This window comes from Cucumis melo, chromosome 8 (genome assembly GCF_025177605.1).
Source record: "Cucumis melo cultivar AY chromosome 8, USDA_Cmelo_AY_1.0, whole genome shotgun sequence".
In the NCBI taxonomy this organism is placed as follows: Eukaryota; Viridiplantae; Streptophyta; class Magnoliopsida; order Cucurbitales; family Cucurbitaceae; genus Cucumis; species Cucumis melo.
In genome coordinates, this window is record NC_066864.1 from 5,092,891 (window position 1) to 5,110,456 (window position 17,566).

Genomic DNA, 17,566 nt, shown 5'->3' on the forward strand with positions numbered 1-17,566 from the left:
TTTGATATATGACATTGGTTTAGGCTACGATTTGAATCAAGTCAAACCAATCCACTTAGTTTAGATTCCCAACTTGATTATACATCATCGGGAATCTCACTCCTGTGTGTGGTTGATTAAAAAAAAAAAAAACCTAATTTCCGAGCCATGAGTAAATGTTACCCATTCATAAAATTACTAGAGATTTGAAATTACTAGAGATTTGCAGCAAAGTTTAGAATTGGATGACAAGCTAGCTTTGTAAATACTTCATGCAGTTGTATCAAAAGATAAAATAAAGCTCATTCATGAGCAACTTAGGCGCAATGAAGCATTTAAGGAAAGAATAATTCAACGAATGCTACTTTGGAGTTTAGGGATTCAAATCTTGTACTCAGTATTCTTAGACATTGGCGTACCTTGGTAGATGAATAGAATGGTTTTATTAACAAGAATAACAAACAAGTTTGGTCCACAGTCAAAGGAGGAGGGGAAGGGAAAGGAAATGGAATAGAAAAGAAAAGAAATTGAATGGCCCAATCCATTCCATTAGCTACCAATGGTTGCTTGGGAGATGGGATGAGGTCGTCGCTGCATGCCCATCAGCGCAGCGTTGAAATGTAAAATCAATGGCAGTGAAGATAGAAGAAGAGTGAAACAAATGCAAAGGGAAGAGTGGGTGAGTAAATGTGGTCCCTTTGCAGCAGCCAGGCTAGTGATGGACAGCCTAAAGCTGTAGAATAGAAGAATAGGGCGTCCTTTGTTTGTGATGTGGATACTCCAAATTTGTTTTCCCTCACTGTATTGTTCCTTTCACTGTTCTGCTACAATCTGCCCTCTTACTCAGAACTTCTCTGCTCTCTCCTCTCTCGTTCTTGTCGGATAACTTATGACTCACCCACCCTTTCCTACACCAATTTATGCTATCTCTCTCTCTCTCGTCTTTCTCTCTCCTTCCCTTGCACTTGCCTCTATTAAATACTCATCACTCTCTCTCTCTCTCTTAGCTACTTGCGGTTGTGTTGCGGTGGGTGAAAGTGGAACAAAGTAACAGAAAAATCTGGCAAATGGGTCTTTATTGCGTATGATTTTTACTTTACTCTCCTTTGCTTTGTTGGATCCATGGGTTCCTGGTATGAGTGACTTGATGACTACCATGAATTTGGCTACTGTTTGGGCCACCTCATTACTTATTGTGCTTCTGCATCTTCTTCTTCTCCTCTCCGCCTCTTCTCCTCCCAGAGTATGCTCTCTCTCACTCTCTCTCTCTGTCTTCCAGGGTTTTCTACATCATTCCATGATTAATATTTCTATTAGTAACTCTATTTCCTTGTTTTTTCTATGTTTGATGGTTTCATCAGGGTATATTTTTTGAAGACAAAACCAGGCTTGGATCCACCCCACCAAGCTGCCATAACAAGTGCAACGAGTGCCACCCATGCATGGCTGTGCAAGTGCCTAGCATGCCTGGCCGCGCCAGCCGGTTGGACTCATCTTCAGCTTTGCCAATGAGATTTTTTGACTCGTCTTCTCAAGGGAACAGATACTCATTTTACAAGCCATTGGGTTGGAAATGCCGCTGTGGAAACCACTTCTTCAATCCTTAGACCAAATTTGCATGGCTACTGTAGAGGGTTGGTCTTCCTTCCATTCTTCTGGTTTTGTAGATGACATTGAATTGTTTCTTCTTTTTTTCTTTTTATTATTACAAGGATGGAATTCTTTGTTCAGGGATAAGCAGGTTGTTCGGTTTTTGCATTTATTGTACATATACTCCAACTCTATACTATCTATCACCTAGAGAGATCAAAATTTACCCTACTTTTTAGTTCTAGTTCTACCTATATGGTTCCATTTTTTTTATTGTTTTTTCTTTTTGAGGAAAAACATCTAAGCTAGATGATATAGTAACTCCTTTTGTTTGGTGTTTTTCTTTGTAAATTATTTTTGGGTATGGGACATGACTTGGCCTTTTCTTATCTTCTTGGGATTTACATAAAGTTCTGACACAACAAGTCTCATCCACAGATCAAATCATCTGATACATTTTTTCAAACTCTTTTTGATGTGTGAGTTAAGATCTTTTTGCCTCTCTGCTTGCTACTTTGCTGCATCCATCCCAGCTGATTGGACTTCAAATGTCTTGCATTATAAGGTGCAACTACACCACAATATTAAATGAATCAGGTTTTTCCTTGAGACAAAAATTGTATATTTTATTTGTATTTTTCTCACTTTCTAATTCTCAAGCTTACATTAACTGTTTTGTTCCAGCAAACATTCCATTTATATTCTTATTTCTTAGAGTATTTTCTGGCTACAAATTTTCATCCTTATATATTGAACACCAATGACTGCTTTTAACTTCTTTTTTTTTAATTAAGGTATTACCCTTACTTTTGATAATTTAAGGGTATTTTTTAAAGTAACCATTTTAAATTTAAATTTATTACATAAACATTTGAAAGTTAAAAAAGTTGTTTTCTTTAATAGTGTTGCGCATTCAAATAATATCAGTTTTAATCGTTTTGAAACATTAATGTGAAATGTTGTTAAATATCATCGATTTCTGTGAAAATGAAAACTTAAAATCGTTTGGAAGCCTTTTTCACACAACAAAACTTTCTTTTCGGCTAAATTTCACTAATTAATCCTTCTTGTTTTTTGCTTTTTTCTTTTAATTTTTTTTAATGTACTTTGTCTGAAAAGAATTGTACTTTCCTTTGCCTTGTTTTCACTAGTGATTTGTATTCTAAAGCAATCAAATTGTTTATTCCTACAAAAGGGATTATTAATTATATAAAAACCTCATTTACAACCATTCCAATATTGTACCCTTCTACTAAAAAGAAAAAAAAAAAGGAATGGTAAGAAATTATTTAGAAAAACATTAGTCCATTTCAGTCCAAATTTTGATTCCAACTATGTATATATTTTGAGTTATACTAAGTTGACAACGCTAATTTATATTTAATAAGCAAGCCGTATTATCAACAAAATAAATATGCCATATTAACATTTTGTTGACGTTGTTTCACTGCAAGTAAATAACATAACATAATTGAGAATTTTAAAGTATTAAATACTAAGTATGTGAATTAGAGCATAGCACAAATCAACCGTCCAAAAAGTTGAAAATTGATAGATTTGAATCTCACTCACTATTATCAAACAAAAGAACTATGATTTCTGTGCAACTTGTATTTCCAATGCATCCCTCACACACACATATATATATATAAAAAAAGTAACATTTCAATTCAAAATAAAAACATATTTATTTACGACCTTTAATTCTATATTTAGGTGGATAATACAAAAATAAGCACATTCCACTAATATTATTTTGGTGAAATTATTATTGATAGAAATAAAATTAAAACTATTAATAAAATATAACAAAAAAAACTTGACTATAGAAAATTTGATAAATTTTATTATACATTGTAGTTATTTCAATTTTTGTTATGTTCAGGACCAAATTCCACTAATATGCTTACTCTTTTAAATGGATTTGGGCAAAATGAAAGTATGAAATTAAATTACTATCTTCTCGTGATTTGAGCTTAATATCTATCTTGCTTTTATTGCTATTGTAGTTGAACAAATGCTCTTAAAATTAAACAATATCAAATGTTGACACATGTGCACCGTAGAAGTAGATGATGTGACGATAAGTCAACTGTAAATACACATATAGACTTAACTAGAACCAAGTTCAACAAGTTAGACAATTCCTACGTTTATAAGGTTATAAGGTTGTATAATGATTCACCAATTTTCTATTATACATCCACTTAAGTGTTACTTTGATTATAGCAATATTTACTATCTCCAAAATCAAAAGTTTTAAACCTTACATTCAAAAATACAAATATGACTCAATTGACGTAAATTTGTTATATCAACCTTTGAAATTTGATACTCATCCAACTAAACGGTAATAATCATTTTTATAATGAAGTTAAAATCAACTTAACAATGATATTGTTGTACTAAGAAGGAGTGAAAGGTGGAGCTAAAATCATAAATTGAGCCCAACGATTGTTTATCGCTCACCAATAATCTCTTCATAGTGAACTTTCGCGAGGAAGTGATAAACGTAGAAGAGAAGCAGATTTAAAATTGAGGTCTATAACGGTTGCAAAATCCGTTAAGTTGCCGGGAGCATTCCCCGCCACAGAAACTCCGACACCGTATCGCTCATCATCTCTGAGGAATGGCGAGCATCGCTACAACGCTCGTTCGTCCCAATCTCATACCCTCTTCCTCCGATCTGGTTTCCCCTTCTCTCCGTCCATCCCTTCCTCCCTCGGCCATCCGCTTCCGGACCTTCAGAAAATCCACCACTCACAAACGTTTCTCCCTTTCAGTCTCAGCTGCTTTACAAGCTCTAATATTCGACTGCGACGGCGTGATCCTTGAGTCCGAGCACTTGCACCGCCAAGCATATAACGACGCGTTTCTTCACTTTGATGTTCGTTGCCCTAATTCGACGTCGCAGCCTCTCAACTGGAGCATCGAGTTCTACGACGAGCTCCAGAACCGCATTGGTGGCGGTAAACCTAAAATGCGATGGTATTGTTCTCTTGTTATCATTTTTACTGTTATTGTTCCTCATAATGTATTGCGAATGTTCACGGCGGTTTTTCGGCATCCCGTAGGTACTTCAAGGAGAACGGATGGCCATCTTCAACGATCTTCGAGAAGGCTCCGGAAGATGACGAGGAACGAGCAAAGTTGATTGATATTCTTCAGGCATATTTACTTGATTTCTTTACTTACATCGATACTGTTGTTATCTTATGTGATGCTGATGCTATTTATCCTTTGGCGGCTGAGAAAAGTTTGAAACTTTGTAGGCTAGGAGCACTTCTCTATTTTGTGTTAGTTTAATGTAAATTGCTATCTTATTATCTGATTCTTTTTATGCTGGATTAGTATTGTACATATGTGACGTTAAAGCGTACTTGTGCATTCGAAGGAAAATACTACTATTGGCACTGGATTATCTGTTTAAACTGATCTGTTGACCTAATTCTCTAAGATTTTGTTTATGTCCTTTCTTTGATCTTGTAGGATTGGAAAACGGAAAGGTACAAAGAAATAATCAAATCTGGAACTGTAAGGAAATTATTAGGCTTCATTGATCTCGTTTATGCAATTCTTACAAATTGCGGTTCTTGAGTGCTTTGTAACACAAATTGCTTTCACTCTACCAGGTGAGTCCCAGGCCTGGAGTACTAAGATTGATGGATGAGGCAAAGTCTGCTGTAAGTAATCGAAGTTAGCGATCCTCATGCTTTTTTTGGAATAAAGTTTCAAAATTTATTATTATCTTATCCCATTTGGGAAAATATCATCTTATTGTTACTTACAACTGTTTTTTGCCTATTATCGTCTGTGATGTTTCAAAATTTATAATGCTCTATTCATTTTATCATTAACCTATTTTATGATACTTCTTTGCGTCATTTCTATCATTTAATTTGTACGTAAGTTATCATTTAATTTTCTTCAAGTTGCTCATGAAATATTTAAGGTAAATTATTATAATATTTTGTAGGGCAGGAAACTTGCTGTATGCTCTGCCGCTACCAAAAGTTCAGTTATTCTTTGCCTTGAAAATCTTATTGGAAATGTAAGTCCTTAAACGTTGTTTAATATATTCAGAATCAAACTTTCCTTGTATCTTGGTAAGTGTATAATGTGCTTCTCTGATTTTAGGATCGGTTTCAAAATCTTGATTGCTTCCTTGCCGGTAAGCTTACTGCTTTTCTCGTGGAATTACTTCTCATGGTCTGTATGACTACCGTGCACTATTCTTGTCCATTATTCGAAGTATGCCTACTAAAAAATAAGAACAAAGTTAAAAGCATATAGGTTTGGGTGATAAGCTTGAAAGAATATATTCTACTCTGCTTTAGGATAATTGAATGTCCACTCGTGCTGTGGGTGAATTACAAACGGTTTGCCTTTTTCTGTCTTACAACCGATAGACCTGCCTTAAAATCAACGATGATATCCATTTGTTTCAGTTCAGTTGGTCCTGCTAGTCAATTGATTTTTAGATTCTTTTGTTTCTTTGTAGGCGATGATGTGAAGGAAAAGAAGCCTGATCCATCCATTTATAAAACAGCTTCAAAGGTAGTATTTAATGACTTGAAAACTTCTCTTGACATCTAGCGCGAATGCATTCTTATTTCAACTGTAACGTATGCCTTGCAGAAGCTGGGCGTGTCAGAAAAAGATTGTCTGGTGGTTGAGGACAGTGTCATTGGCTTGCAGGTATTTCAATTGTCCTTTATGTCGTCAATTGAGAACTTGGAGAATGAAAGCCAAAATTCTCACATAAAAATCATTCAAAACATTTTTAGGCTGCAACAAAGGCTGGAATGCAATGTGTCATAACCTACACGACTTCCACAGCTAACCAGGTAAGAACCTGCTCTTAAGCTTATGCGATATGTTCCCAGACTCATAAAAGATTGAATGCATTCTGTTTTCCCTTACCTGAAAACTTCGCCAAGTATATCCCTGATGGATGCTATCTGGATTTATTGAAATTAGGATTTTAAAGAAGCGATAGCAACCTATCCAGACTTGAGTGACATAAGGTACGTAAACTCATTAAGTTTCTCTTTTATGCTTTCTTCTCCATTTAATCACTTGCGATTATTCTGAGTTCTACGGGCACCATAAATGCAGATTGAAGGACTTAGACTCCCTACTACAAAATGTTGCCACTACGAGATAGAAAGTTGTTCACAATACTGAATTGATTAGATATCAAGGAGCTTCCATGAATTTTTTTGCTGCTGATATTGTTTTGGCATTTCCACAATGTACAGGTGTACATGTATTTTTGAATGGCAAGATTTAATACTATATAAATATATTTATTCGAAACCTCTTCCTTTGTAGACAAGTATATATTTTTTAATGCACTACCAGAAGAGGTATCATAAGATGCCATTGTTTAGGCTAGGTCTGTTGGTCGACGGTCAAGTTTAGTTTTGATGCAAGAGGAGCTGGACATATTAACCTTCGCAGGTGCCCAACTTATTCTCCTTTTTTTTTCATATACTTATTAGGCATTTGGCTTTCCGATGTTTATTCCTTAAATATCTCAAGTGAATGCATGGTGTCTTTACTCTTTAATGGCTAACTGTACAAGCCACCTCTAGTTCTGGAGAATAGCAAATCTGGATCAGATTGGCATGGTTTCACTTTCCTTCTGTTCCTGCTTTTCCCATCATATTTTATTCTCTTTTCGTGAGGAAGAGGACTGGCAATGGGGTTTGATTGGTGGTGGACCTGGTGGTATATCAACAACAGAGAGCTGTCCAACTGAATTAACAAATGATGAAGCCATGAATTCAATGGAAGAGAGCGGGAAACGAGATATGATACTCTGCTTTCTACTGGAAGATCCTTGGCCAGCGTAACAGTGAATTTTATTGACTAATAAACGACGAATTAGCCTAGCATGGCCCAAATATCGCCCATTCTTACTTTCTTTGCCTGGCGTTTTATGTATCCACAGCATGGATTTTGGTGCAAGGTAAAAACCTCGTGGCACCAGGCTGATATGACTTAATTCAGCTTCGAGTCCATTTATGATAATTGAATTGATCAAATTCAGTTGAACTCAAGCTGATCATTATCAAGACTTGTTGTACAATATGTAGATAATTCATGAGTACGAGGACAAAAGTATGTGGACCCTAACTTTGGTTTATTTATGTCTTTTGCGGCACACGCATTGTCTCGAGAATCTGGAAGAGACAAGAATGAAATAGATGGGATCATTTCATTCGACGTCTTAGAGATAACAATGGTGGACGAAGACTTAGTTTATTATTATATTCTATTTAATCCTTGTCGTTAGATTGACACGTGGCCTGATTAATTTATTAGTGCTATGACAAACCGAAACATAGTTCGTCGAAATTGAGCTCTTGAAGGTTTTTATCTTCGTTGATCGAGATGAGCAAGGCAGTGGCAAATAAACCTCATGCAGTGTGCATCCCATATCCAGAGCAAGGGCACACGTTGCCTCTTCTGCAATTAGCCAAGCTTCTCCATTCAACTGGTTTCCATATAACCTTTGTCATCCCCGAGTTCTATCACGACCACATAAGACAGTCCCATGGACCTAATGTCGTGAAAGACTTGTCCGATTTTCAGTTCCGGACCATACCAGACGGGTTGCCTCCATCTGAACGCAAAGCCTCCCCAGATGTTCCGACGCTCTGTGATTCAACCAGGAGAAATTTTTTCAGACCATTCAAAGAGTTGGTGGCTGGGCTGAATTCTTCGATGGAGGTGCCTTCTGTAACCTGTATAATTGCTGATGGGGTCTTGAGCTTTGCTATAGAGGCTGCCGAGGAGCTGGGCATTCCAGAGATTCAGTTTTGGACTGCTTCTGCTTGTAGTTTTATGGGGTACTTGCATTTTGATGAGCTTGTTCGAAGAGAAATCCTGCCGTTCAAAGGTATGAACTTTCTGGAGACTGTTACAAGTTTTTGTGTTTATTATTATTATTATTTTATTAGGTAATTATCATGATAATTTTAGAATTAATAATTAATAATATTTTTTAAAAAATTACAAATATAGAGTTGTATATACTTTGAAAGATTGTGCTAAATTTGTAATTTTTTTAAAAATATTATTATATGCTTCATTATTTTGAATTTAATTACTATATTTGTAATTATCTTTTATTTTTCGAGAAAAAAACTTTTACAGCTAATCATGTATTGCTAATTCATATTACTTGATTGAGTGGTAAAAAAATAGTTTAAAATTTTGTTGATGATTATTGCTTATTGCTTTGGTTTAAGTTAGATATATAATAACCAAGGGCATATAACGTTTGAACTTGACCAGGAAAAGATTCATTATCTTATCTGTAAATCCTGCTTTAAACTTATTCGTCCCCGATAATGACCATTTTTTTAGCAGATGAAACATTCTTGTGTGATGGTACACTTGAAACCTCTGTCGATTGGATCCCGGGAATGAGAAACATCCGCCTGAGAGACCTCCCAAGCTTCATCAGAACTACAAACATAGATGACGCAATGTTTGATTTCATGGGATCAGAAACCCGAAAGTGCATGAGATCTTCTGCTATTATCTTCAACACATTTGACGAACTTGAACATGATGTGTTAGAAGCAATTTCAGCAAAGTTTCCCCAAATATACACAATTGGTCCATTATCCATACTAAGCAGAGTAGCAACTGAAACCCATTTGAAGCCATTAAGGTTGAGTGTGTGGAAGGAAGACCAACAATGTCTCCCGTGGCTCGATACACAGGCCCCCAAATCTGTTGTTTATGTAAGCTTTGGCTGCCTAACTACGATGAGTGACCAAAAGTTAAGAGAATTTGCATGGGGATTGGCAGAGAGTAAGCAACCATTTTTGTGGGTACTGAGGCCTGACATTGCATTGGGTGAATCGGCAATATTACCCGAAGATTTCTTAGAAGAGACAAAGAACAGGGGATTTCTAACGAGTTGGTGTCCGCAAGAGCAAGTTCTAGCACACCCATCAGTTGGAGCTTTTTTGACTCACTGTGGTTGGAATTCTACGTTGGAAGGTATATGTGGGGGTGTTCCATTAATTTGCTGGCCATTCTTTGCAGATCAACAACCAAACACTCGATATGCTTGCGTCAATTGGGGGATTGGCATGGAGTTGGATGATGACGTAAAACGCACCGACATTATAGCGATTCTGAAGGAAGTTATGGAAGGAGATAAAGGCTAGGAATTACGGCAAAATGCGGTGGTGTGGAAAAAAAGAGCACATAAAGCAACCGGTGTTGGTGGTTCATCCTATAGTAATTTCAATAGGTTGATTACGGAACACTTTCATGCTAGTTGGTCAGCTTAAACTAAATTAATCATTAAGAGTAAAATAATGCAGAGCTTAGTTTCTACTTTCTATCTGCTGTTGGATTAATATCCATATTTTTCAACCTTTGAAAGCAACCAAATGTTTCGGCTAAATGGAAAATGTTCATTTCATTGGACTTATTCTTGGACCCATTTAAACTTTTTCCAATGAAAAATTGTTTAAAATGAACTTCAAATGCTACTTCGAAGGGTTACAAAACATTTTAATTTTTTCTAAAATGATTTATTTTTTAAATTAAGCACCTAAAAATGTGTTTTAAGATGTAGGTTTATACAAATTCAAGGTGATTTTGCAATTTTCTTTTATGATAAAAATGTTTAAAAATTGTAAGTCATGTCGTAGAGATTAAAGATGGGTTAATGAGGTTACATCATTGTTCCATGAGCTAGCATTGCATAATAATTTTGAATTAAGAAATCAAAGTAGAAAGTAGGTAATAGTTTCGGGACAATAATTGAGACAGGACAATAAAAACATCCACAGGTTCAAATTAAATAAAAATGTCAGTACTTTCTATCATTTTAATTTTCTAACCAATCCTTTTTTTTTTCTTTTTTCAATTTTCGTATCCGTTAGACTAAAAAATAATTCTTTGACATAATTCCATACAGACTATCGATTTTTATTTAAATCTATAAACTTAGGAAAATATAATATGACCTTTATTTAAAAAAAAAAAAGGAAAACTGTTAAGTGAATTCTAATCCTAACACAAAGTTAGAAATAGCTGGGTGTTTTGTAAATTTTACAATATTTAATATTTAATAGTAACCATAGAGTTTAATAAAAGTAAAAAAGTAAAGATTAAAATTGAATTTATTCATATATCAAAGACAGAAAACTGAACACTACAAAATTGATAAAATAAGAAGATAATTTGTTGAAGTTAAAATAAAGTTATAGAACAAAAAACAAAAAACCTTCAAACAAAAATAGAATTATAATATTTGCGGTGGTTGCGTTGCGCCGGACCTTCTTTTGTCTTTTCTTTTTAAAATTCATAAGGAAAGAGGAGGGAATGACCGCCGTTTCTTTTCTATATCAACTTGGCATCTTTACTCTTTTGATTACATCATTTTTAGTTAGAAGGAGTTTTCTCTAACATCCCGACCTTAGCTCAGTTGGTAGAGCGGAGGACTGTAGTTGGAGAAATCCGTCAGATAATCCTTAGGTCGCTGGTTCGAATCCGGCAGGTCGGATTTTTGTTTTCTCCCTTCCCTTTTTCCTCAAAATTATGTGATTTTAATTTAAACTTTCAAATTTATAGAAAATTTAATCTAACAACGTCAAACAAAATAATAACAATAATGAAATAAGGAGTCATATTCATCATAATTTTAATATTTCTTTAACAACACTTACGCTTGAAAGTCTTAATATTTTCCGTCAACAACATATTTTTGATTAAACAGTTACAATGTCATCGTCTCTCCCTATGACAGAATCTTAACGCAGCTCCTCCCATTTTCACTATTATAAAACTTCATTACATTAATTACAAGTTGGTAATAATTAATACAAACATGTAATTTTATAAACATAAAAGCAGCAGCAGCGGAGAAATTGAAATCTCCGGGAAATGTCCATTTTCAATCTCTGTAGGAGGAACTTTCACTCAGATTTAAGGTCATTTTGATGGTGTATTTTGGCCTTGGTTGAAGGTACGGCATCGACAAGGAAACACTGAATAAGCTTGTTCATTTCCTTAGGCTTTTCTATATTTAAAGCATGTCCTGCTTTCTTTATGACCACTAGTTCTGCTCCTTCACCTATGTGTCTGTACAAATCAATCAATACCAATATATTTAAGAGATGATGATTATCCCAAACACACAAAACCAAAAGCAATCTTCTACAACTAAACAAGTATGGAAGCAGGTTAAGTTCATATATATGATTCACCTTTTTAGTCTGTGTGCCAATTCCATAGGGAATACCAAGTCTTTCTCTCCCCACATTATAAGTGTAGGCTGTGTCAAATGTTAATCAATCTCATTAGAACAGTAGAACAAGTTTTAATAAAGGAAAACCAAACTCTGAAATGTTCTATGATGAGTGAAATTACATTAGTAATCTTGGGAAGATTTGACAATTTCCTTTCCTTGTGTAATGCTTGAATCAGCTCCTTCTTTTGTTCACGGTATTCAGTACACAATTCCTATAGTAAAATCAAATGACATATTAAAATTTAAAGTAAGCTATTTGCTGTGAACAGAAAACTAAATAGTTTTAATAACATTACAGTGTTGCACATTTTCTAGTACTATCTTAAATGAATTTGACTAAAAGCTCAAGCGGAAGAGTGAAAATAAATTTAACTACATGAAACTAACTCTAAGAAAAATAAAAAAAGACACGAATTTGGTAGAAACCCATTTACAAGATGCAAATATCGGTCAAGGAATCAGAAGGGAACAAGAAAATTAATCCCCATCGTTCAACATTTCAAGGCAAAAATGAAGAATAAACGAAGTGCATCATTACTTACATCGATAAGATCGTTAACCACGCAAGAGGGCCCAATTCTAATAGGCTTAAAAAAAGCAATTTTTATCATTTCCTTCAATTTCTCAGGCGATTGAGGAAGCAAAACACTCACTGCTTCCTCCACGGACTTCACTTGGAACATCCCATCTTCCATATCTTGATCTTCCAAGCAAACCCCAGTACAACAAAGCACCAATTTTTCCATTCTATCAGGAAACTGTGCAGCCATACTATAAGCCACAAACCCACCATAGCTGATCCCGACGGCGTTAGTAGTCCGTACACCATGGGCATCCAAAACTCCCATAACACAACGAGCCTGAAATGCCTCGGAGCGATCGGAAAGCGTGGTGTAGGATTCCCCAAAGAAAACCAAATCAGGGACATAGATGTTGAAATGGGTGATGAGTGGGCGGACAAATTGGTTCCATTGCCACATTGCGTTTGCTCCCATGCCATGGATCAGAACCAAATTGGGTTTGGTTTGTTTTGGGGTTTTGGGAATCCAGCAGTGCATGACGGTGCCGTTGCCGAGATCGGTGGTGGCGGATTTAAGACCAACTCTGGAGAAACAGGAACGGTACCAAGCTTCCATGATCGATCCGTAACTGAAACACTGGCCGCCCATCGTTATGTGAAATTTGAGTATAGCAATAACCCAATTGAAGAACTGGAACAAGTTGAATTGCTGAATTTTTTTCTTCCTTTTTGTGGGAAATGGAATATAGATTCAAATGGGGAAGCCGAGGAAATTTGTGTTGAGCGTGAAGGATTGAGTGGGAGTCGGCAGAAAGTTTAGTTGTGTTTATATAGGACAAAAACAACACCCAATATATTTTATTTTATTTACGAGAAAAATAACCATTTTGGTTTACAACTTCAAATTTTTTGTTTTTAAAACTGAGTCAACTAGGAATATTGATTGATGACCATCCCCTCAAATTTTCAAAGTTTTCGGATTAATTAAAATAAGATGCAAATTTATTTGATAAAATTTTTATTTAAAAACTAACTTCTTTGAACAAACACACACCAGATAGAAGAGAGTCATAGTCATTAATTTTGGGTCAAACAACTTCATTCAATACAAAATTAAAACTCACATATCTTATCATCATATTTATTCTCTGATGCATTTTTTTTCTCTAATATCTGTGCATAAGTTTACTCCTTTCTTTGTGAGATTAAAGACCATATATAATAAATAGTAAAAATTTAAATCACGCCGTGTTTATTTAAGGAAATACATTATTTAAGACCTTAAGGGAATACCTTAATCATTGGTGTATTAAAAAAATATATTTATTTTGTTGTGTTTGTTGTTTGTCGTTTGTCATAGATGATCGTAACAATAATATTAGACAATACAAAGCAAACAACCTCAAGCATAATTACATTGCAATTGCATGATTACGATTGATTAAAAAAAATCTTGATTAGGATTGATTCATCAATTAATTTTCGTTAGGGTTTACACAAATTATGATGACAAATCAGTAATTAATTTTATTTATTGATTGGACATGGCTGCTTTGATTGTTTTAGATCAATTCAAAGATAGTGACATAAGACGTGTATTTATAATAATAAATAGAAAAAAAAAAGAGTAAACCAACGTAACTAAACTGCTAAAATAGAAGAGATCCAAAGGTTCCACGTCAAATTTTGACTTTGATCATTTGATTCCAAATAATTTTGCTGTAAACTGAAAAATAACTGATCTAGTTGTATAAATATATTAGTCCTTTCTCTATTCGTTGTATAACAAACAATAATAAAATTGTTTTTCTAATGTTTCAGCTACCAAAAGTTCTACATCCATTTAATTAACAATGACTAAAATGAATCATTCATCCATTTAAGTTCCAAGTTTCTAGATTGAATTAAATTCTACGCATCAAAATTTGTTCAACTCCATGAATTATTATGTAAATAAATGATGATGCTATAGTTTTAAATTTAAGATCTTTCTAATATTGTATTTTTTTTAAAAAAAAAAAAATTGTTTTCTTTAGTTTCGTTTCTCAATTTTTGAAAAACATATATTTTTTTAAGTACAATATATATATATATATATATATATATTAATTTATTCAAACCAGGGTCTACGTTTTTATTTCTAAATTTGATTAAATATTGCTAAGAGAAGGACCAAGTTTAAGCAACTGCTTAAAAAATAGTTTGTAATTAAATATGAACTTGTGCTATGTCTGGAAAAAAGGTTTATGCTTTGGGTTCAAATGATAGCAACTACAATTATATTCTTACACCCTTCACATTTCTTTCCCTCTCTTCATGTCCCAACTTTGAACTACTTGTTTGGTTTCTTGCCACATATAATTTTCTCTTGTTTTTATTTTTCATTCTCGTAGAATTTACTTTCAATTTGAAAAAACTTTTGAGTGTCAAACAAACTAATTATTGTATAGAGAAATGATCACATGATCGTATTGTTAAAAGCAAATTATCCACGATTTTGATGCTAATTAAGTTATTTTTTTCTTAATTTTGTAGTTGCTCTTCAAGTTTAACACAAACATAAAAAATGTATAATTGTTGGAAAATGAAAGGTGAGAAAAGAATCAAATAGATCTCTGCTAAAACTAGAAGAATGGAAGATAGAGTGAAAGCCATTACTAAGACCTAAGTGCACTCTTAAAAAGTTCTATAACTATTTATTGAAACTCAAACGAAAAATATTTTAGATGTAATTCCAAATGCAAACCATTACTCTATCATAGAACATCTATTGTTTTGAAAGCAAAATTCGTAGAAAAAATTTCTACTTTTACTACAACGCATACCTTTTTTTTTATGTGAGGTGAAAAAAAAGTTAGGAGCAAAGTTGCACCAACCATGTATTTTGTGTAACACATGTAGTAAGAATCTGTTATGGAGTAAAAAAGAAATTCAGATGAAAATTGATTGTTATTATTGTTATTTGCATATAAAAGATTATGTTACAGGGAGATGAGTTATGGTAAAATTAAAGGTAGCATATCATCATCGTGAACGGCAAGCCTGCGACGGAGGCTCTGAAAGACTTGGACGTTGTTGATCCGACGCTTTGTCCTTATTATCGTTATCGTTAACTCGTCCTTCCGCCAGTAGATACGGCGGAGGGCAGTAATCCAAGTCTTGGCTTTCCCATTTCTCGACATCTATCCCCCACTCGCCGGAGTACTCCATTCCGGCCATTGCGAAAGCTTCCAAAGACACTGATGACATGATAGATATATATGTAGTTAATTAATTTGGTGATTAGTATGTTCTGGAAGGGCAAGAGAGGGAATGCCCTTATTTATATATCTAGTTTGGCGCAGGTTTTAGTTAAGCTTATCACGGGTTTCACAAAAATCACAAGTTTTGTGATATACAATTTTACATGACTCTATCTGTTTTTTTTTTTTTTTTTTTTTTATGAAATCAAGTGGCGATTTAAATTTATGCAAGGTGGTTTTGTTTTTCTGTTTTTGTTTCCTATAAATATATGAGTTGTTGCTGATGCAAGGAGTGATGCCATCCATCTTTTCTGCACTTTTTTTAGGTAATTGAATTGAAATGTTCAATGGGAAAATTAAAAGTACCTTTGTGTTGTTGGTGCAGATATAGTTATTATTGCTGCCTGTTGTGATTCTCGTGAAAACTCCATTATCCATTCCTACACACACTACTACTCATGGTTTTGAGTAGTTGCTAGCTACTTGCTAACCTCGACTAAATTAAATGTCCCTTTTCTTGTATTAAGTTAAACAATCTGCCTTCCTCAAATATCTTTTTACCTTTTATGTAAATATCTTCTTCTTTTATTTTAATGCTAACATGAACCTACATCAACCTACGTTAAATATTTATATACTTATATATGTAGCTCAAAATATAATGGCCAAGTTGTGTGGAGTGTAAATTGTTATTCAAATTTGAAGTTTCAATTTTTTATCTAATAAATTGATAAACTTTAATGAAGTCTCCTTCTTTGAACTCAACATTTCTTGTTTGTTCTGTTAATAGCGTTTACGAAGAAGTTTAGATCCAACTCTTTAGGCAAATTGATTTGCTTGGATTTGAGGTTAACTATTTAAGTGGTTTTTTAAATTTAAATGTTACGCAGTTTTCTTTTCTTTTCTTTTCTTTTTTTATTTTTCTTTTTAATTTGAGAAATTTTTAAACATAAACTTGAAAATTAGTCCTAGTCTTATTAATCATATAATTACTCGTAGTATTTAGGATGCAATGATAATTGGATTGCATTACGAAAATTTACCTTTAACGATGTTTACTTGGCATTGATATTATTTTTCAAAATAAGATTGGTTTTTATATTGGAGATGGAAGAGTAGGGTGCTTTTTGTTTTTCTAGAAGAGGGAGGATAGGGAATGAATTTATTTGAAAAAGTAAGAGAAAAGCAAAAGATGGGGAAGAAAAAGTGATAGAGAGAAAGAGTGGAAATGAAAGAGGAGGAGGCAGGGATTGACGGATTTAGTATAGATATAGGTGGGCTTGAACATCCACCCTCAATTTGAAAGAGAATGTAAATGGATCAAAAAAAAAAAATGTGTGAGTCTTAGGTAAATTAATCTCAGGTTAAGAAGAGAATGGTCAAATTAAGTAAACTATAATTATAATTAAGAACATGGTGGCCCGATGATTAATTTAGGTAAACAACTCCAAACGTGATTTGATTAGGCTCATTTTTCCTAATTGTATTTTTGTTGATAATATCTGCAGATAGGTAAAAGTATCCTCACTTTAATTTGAATTGTGAGATGTCAAACAATATCGATTTAATCTCACGTCTAAGTTAAATTTTTAATTGGGTTTGAAGAAACAAGAGCTTTGTTAAATGTAACTCTCTTAATTACGCATAGAAAGGTTTAAAGAAAAGTACTAAAGGAAAAGTATAAAAAAAGGAAAAGAAAAAACATTTTCTCTTGAATTATGCACCGAGTCATTTGAGTATAAGTTCTGCCCACCAACAATTAAAAAATAGAAGTTTCCACAGAAATCGATATACTTACATAGTGCAGTGCTTAACTTTTGTTGATCTAAATTAGCTCTTAACAAAAGTTTCTAGCCATTTTTCTCTTTTTAGGTGAACTCCAAATATAATAGATTTTGTGTATAATTTTATTTAGTTATTAAGAAAAACCAATACACAGTCCACTAA

The 17,566-nt window shown here is 33.8% G+C and overlaps 4 protein-coding genes and 1 non-coding gene across 6 annotated transcripts; 4 read left to right on the plus strand and 1 right to left on the minus strand.

Moving 5' to 3' along the window:
- The first annotated feature begins 243 nt into the window (after window positions 1-243).
- On the plus strand, window positions 244-1,819 carry LOC103484960 (EPIDERMAL PATTERNING FACTOR-like protein 1). Its single transcript, XM_008442362.3, has 2 exons — window positions 244-1,222; window positions 1,341-1,819. The coding sequence occupies exons 1-2, from the start codon at window positions 1,064-1,066 to the stop codon at window positions 1,584-1,586; spliced, it is 405 nt and encodes a 134-aa protein (XP_008440584.2). The 5' UTR covers window positions 244-1,063; the 3' UTR covers window positions 1,587-1,819.
- Window positions 1,820-3,998: 2,179 nt separating this feature from the next.
- Window positions 3,999-6,888, plus strand: LOC103484962 (haloacid dehalogenase-like hydrolase domain-containing protein At4g39970). The gene is made up of 11 exons (XM_008442364.3): window positions 3,999-4,557; window positions 4,644-4,737; window positions 5,059-5,103; window positions 5,202-5,252; window positions 5,546-5,620; window positions 5,707-5,740; window positions 6,071-6,126; window positions 6,208-6,267; window positions 6,357-6,416; window positions 6,550-6,596; window positions 6,688-6,888. The coding sequence occupies exons 1-11, from the start codon at window positions 4,199-4,201 to the stop codon at window positions 6,734-6,736; spliced, it is 930 nt and encodes a 309-aa protein (XP_008440586.2). The 5' UTR covers window positions 3,999-4,198; the 3' UTR covers window positions 6,737-6,888.
- An 818-nt stretch (window positions 6,889-7,706) lies between these two features.
- Window positions 7,707-9,938, plus strand: LOC103484961 (7-deoxyloganetin glucosyltransferase-like). Of its 2 annotated transcripts, none has more exons than XM_051088862.1 (2): window positions 7,707-8,476; window positions 8,947-9,938. In XM_051088862.1, exons 1-2 carry the CDS (start codon window positions 7,969-7,971, stop codon window positions 9,759-9,761), a joined length of 1,323 nt encoding a protein of 440 aa, XP_050944819.1. In that variant the 5' UTR covers window positions 7,707-7,968; the 3' UTR covers window positions 9,762-9,938. The 2 variants fall into 2 exon arrangements, with proteins under 2 accessions (XP_050944819.1, XP_050944820.1); XM_051088863.1 differs by having other exon boundaries at window positions 8,950-9,938.
- A 1,079-nt stretch (window positions 9,939-11,017) lies between these two features.
- TRNAY-GUA (transfer RNA tyrosine (anticodon GUA)) lies at window positions 11,018-11,110 on the plus strand. The gene is made up of 2 exons: window positions 11,018-11,054; window positions 11,075-11,110. It is a non-coding gene; the product is annotated as a tRNA-Tyr (tRNA).
- A 97-nt stretch (window positions 11,111-11,207) lies between these two features.
- LOC103484964 (uncharacterized) lies at window positions 11,208-13,195 on the minus strand. The gene is made up of 4 exons (XM_008442365.3): window positions 12,400-13,195; window positions 11,977-12,069; window positions 11,814-11,881; window positions 11,208-11,688 (listed from the first exon to the last, which is right to left on the minus strand). Exons 1-4 carry the CDS (start codon window positions 13,024-13,026, stop codon window positions 11,523-11,525), a joined length of 954 nt encoding a protein of 317 aa, XP_008440587.1. The 5' UTR covers window positions 13,027-13,195; the 3' UTR covers window positions 11,208-11,522.
- Window positions 13,196-17,566: the final 4,371 nt, after the last annotated feature.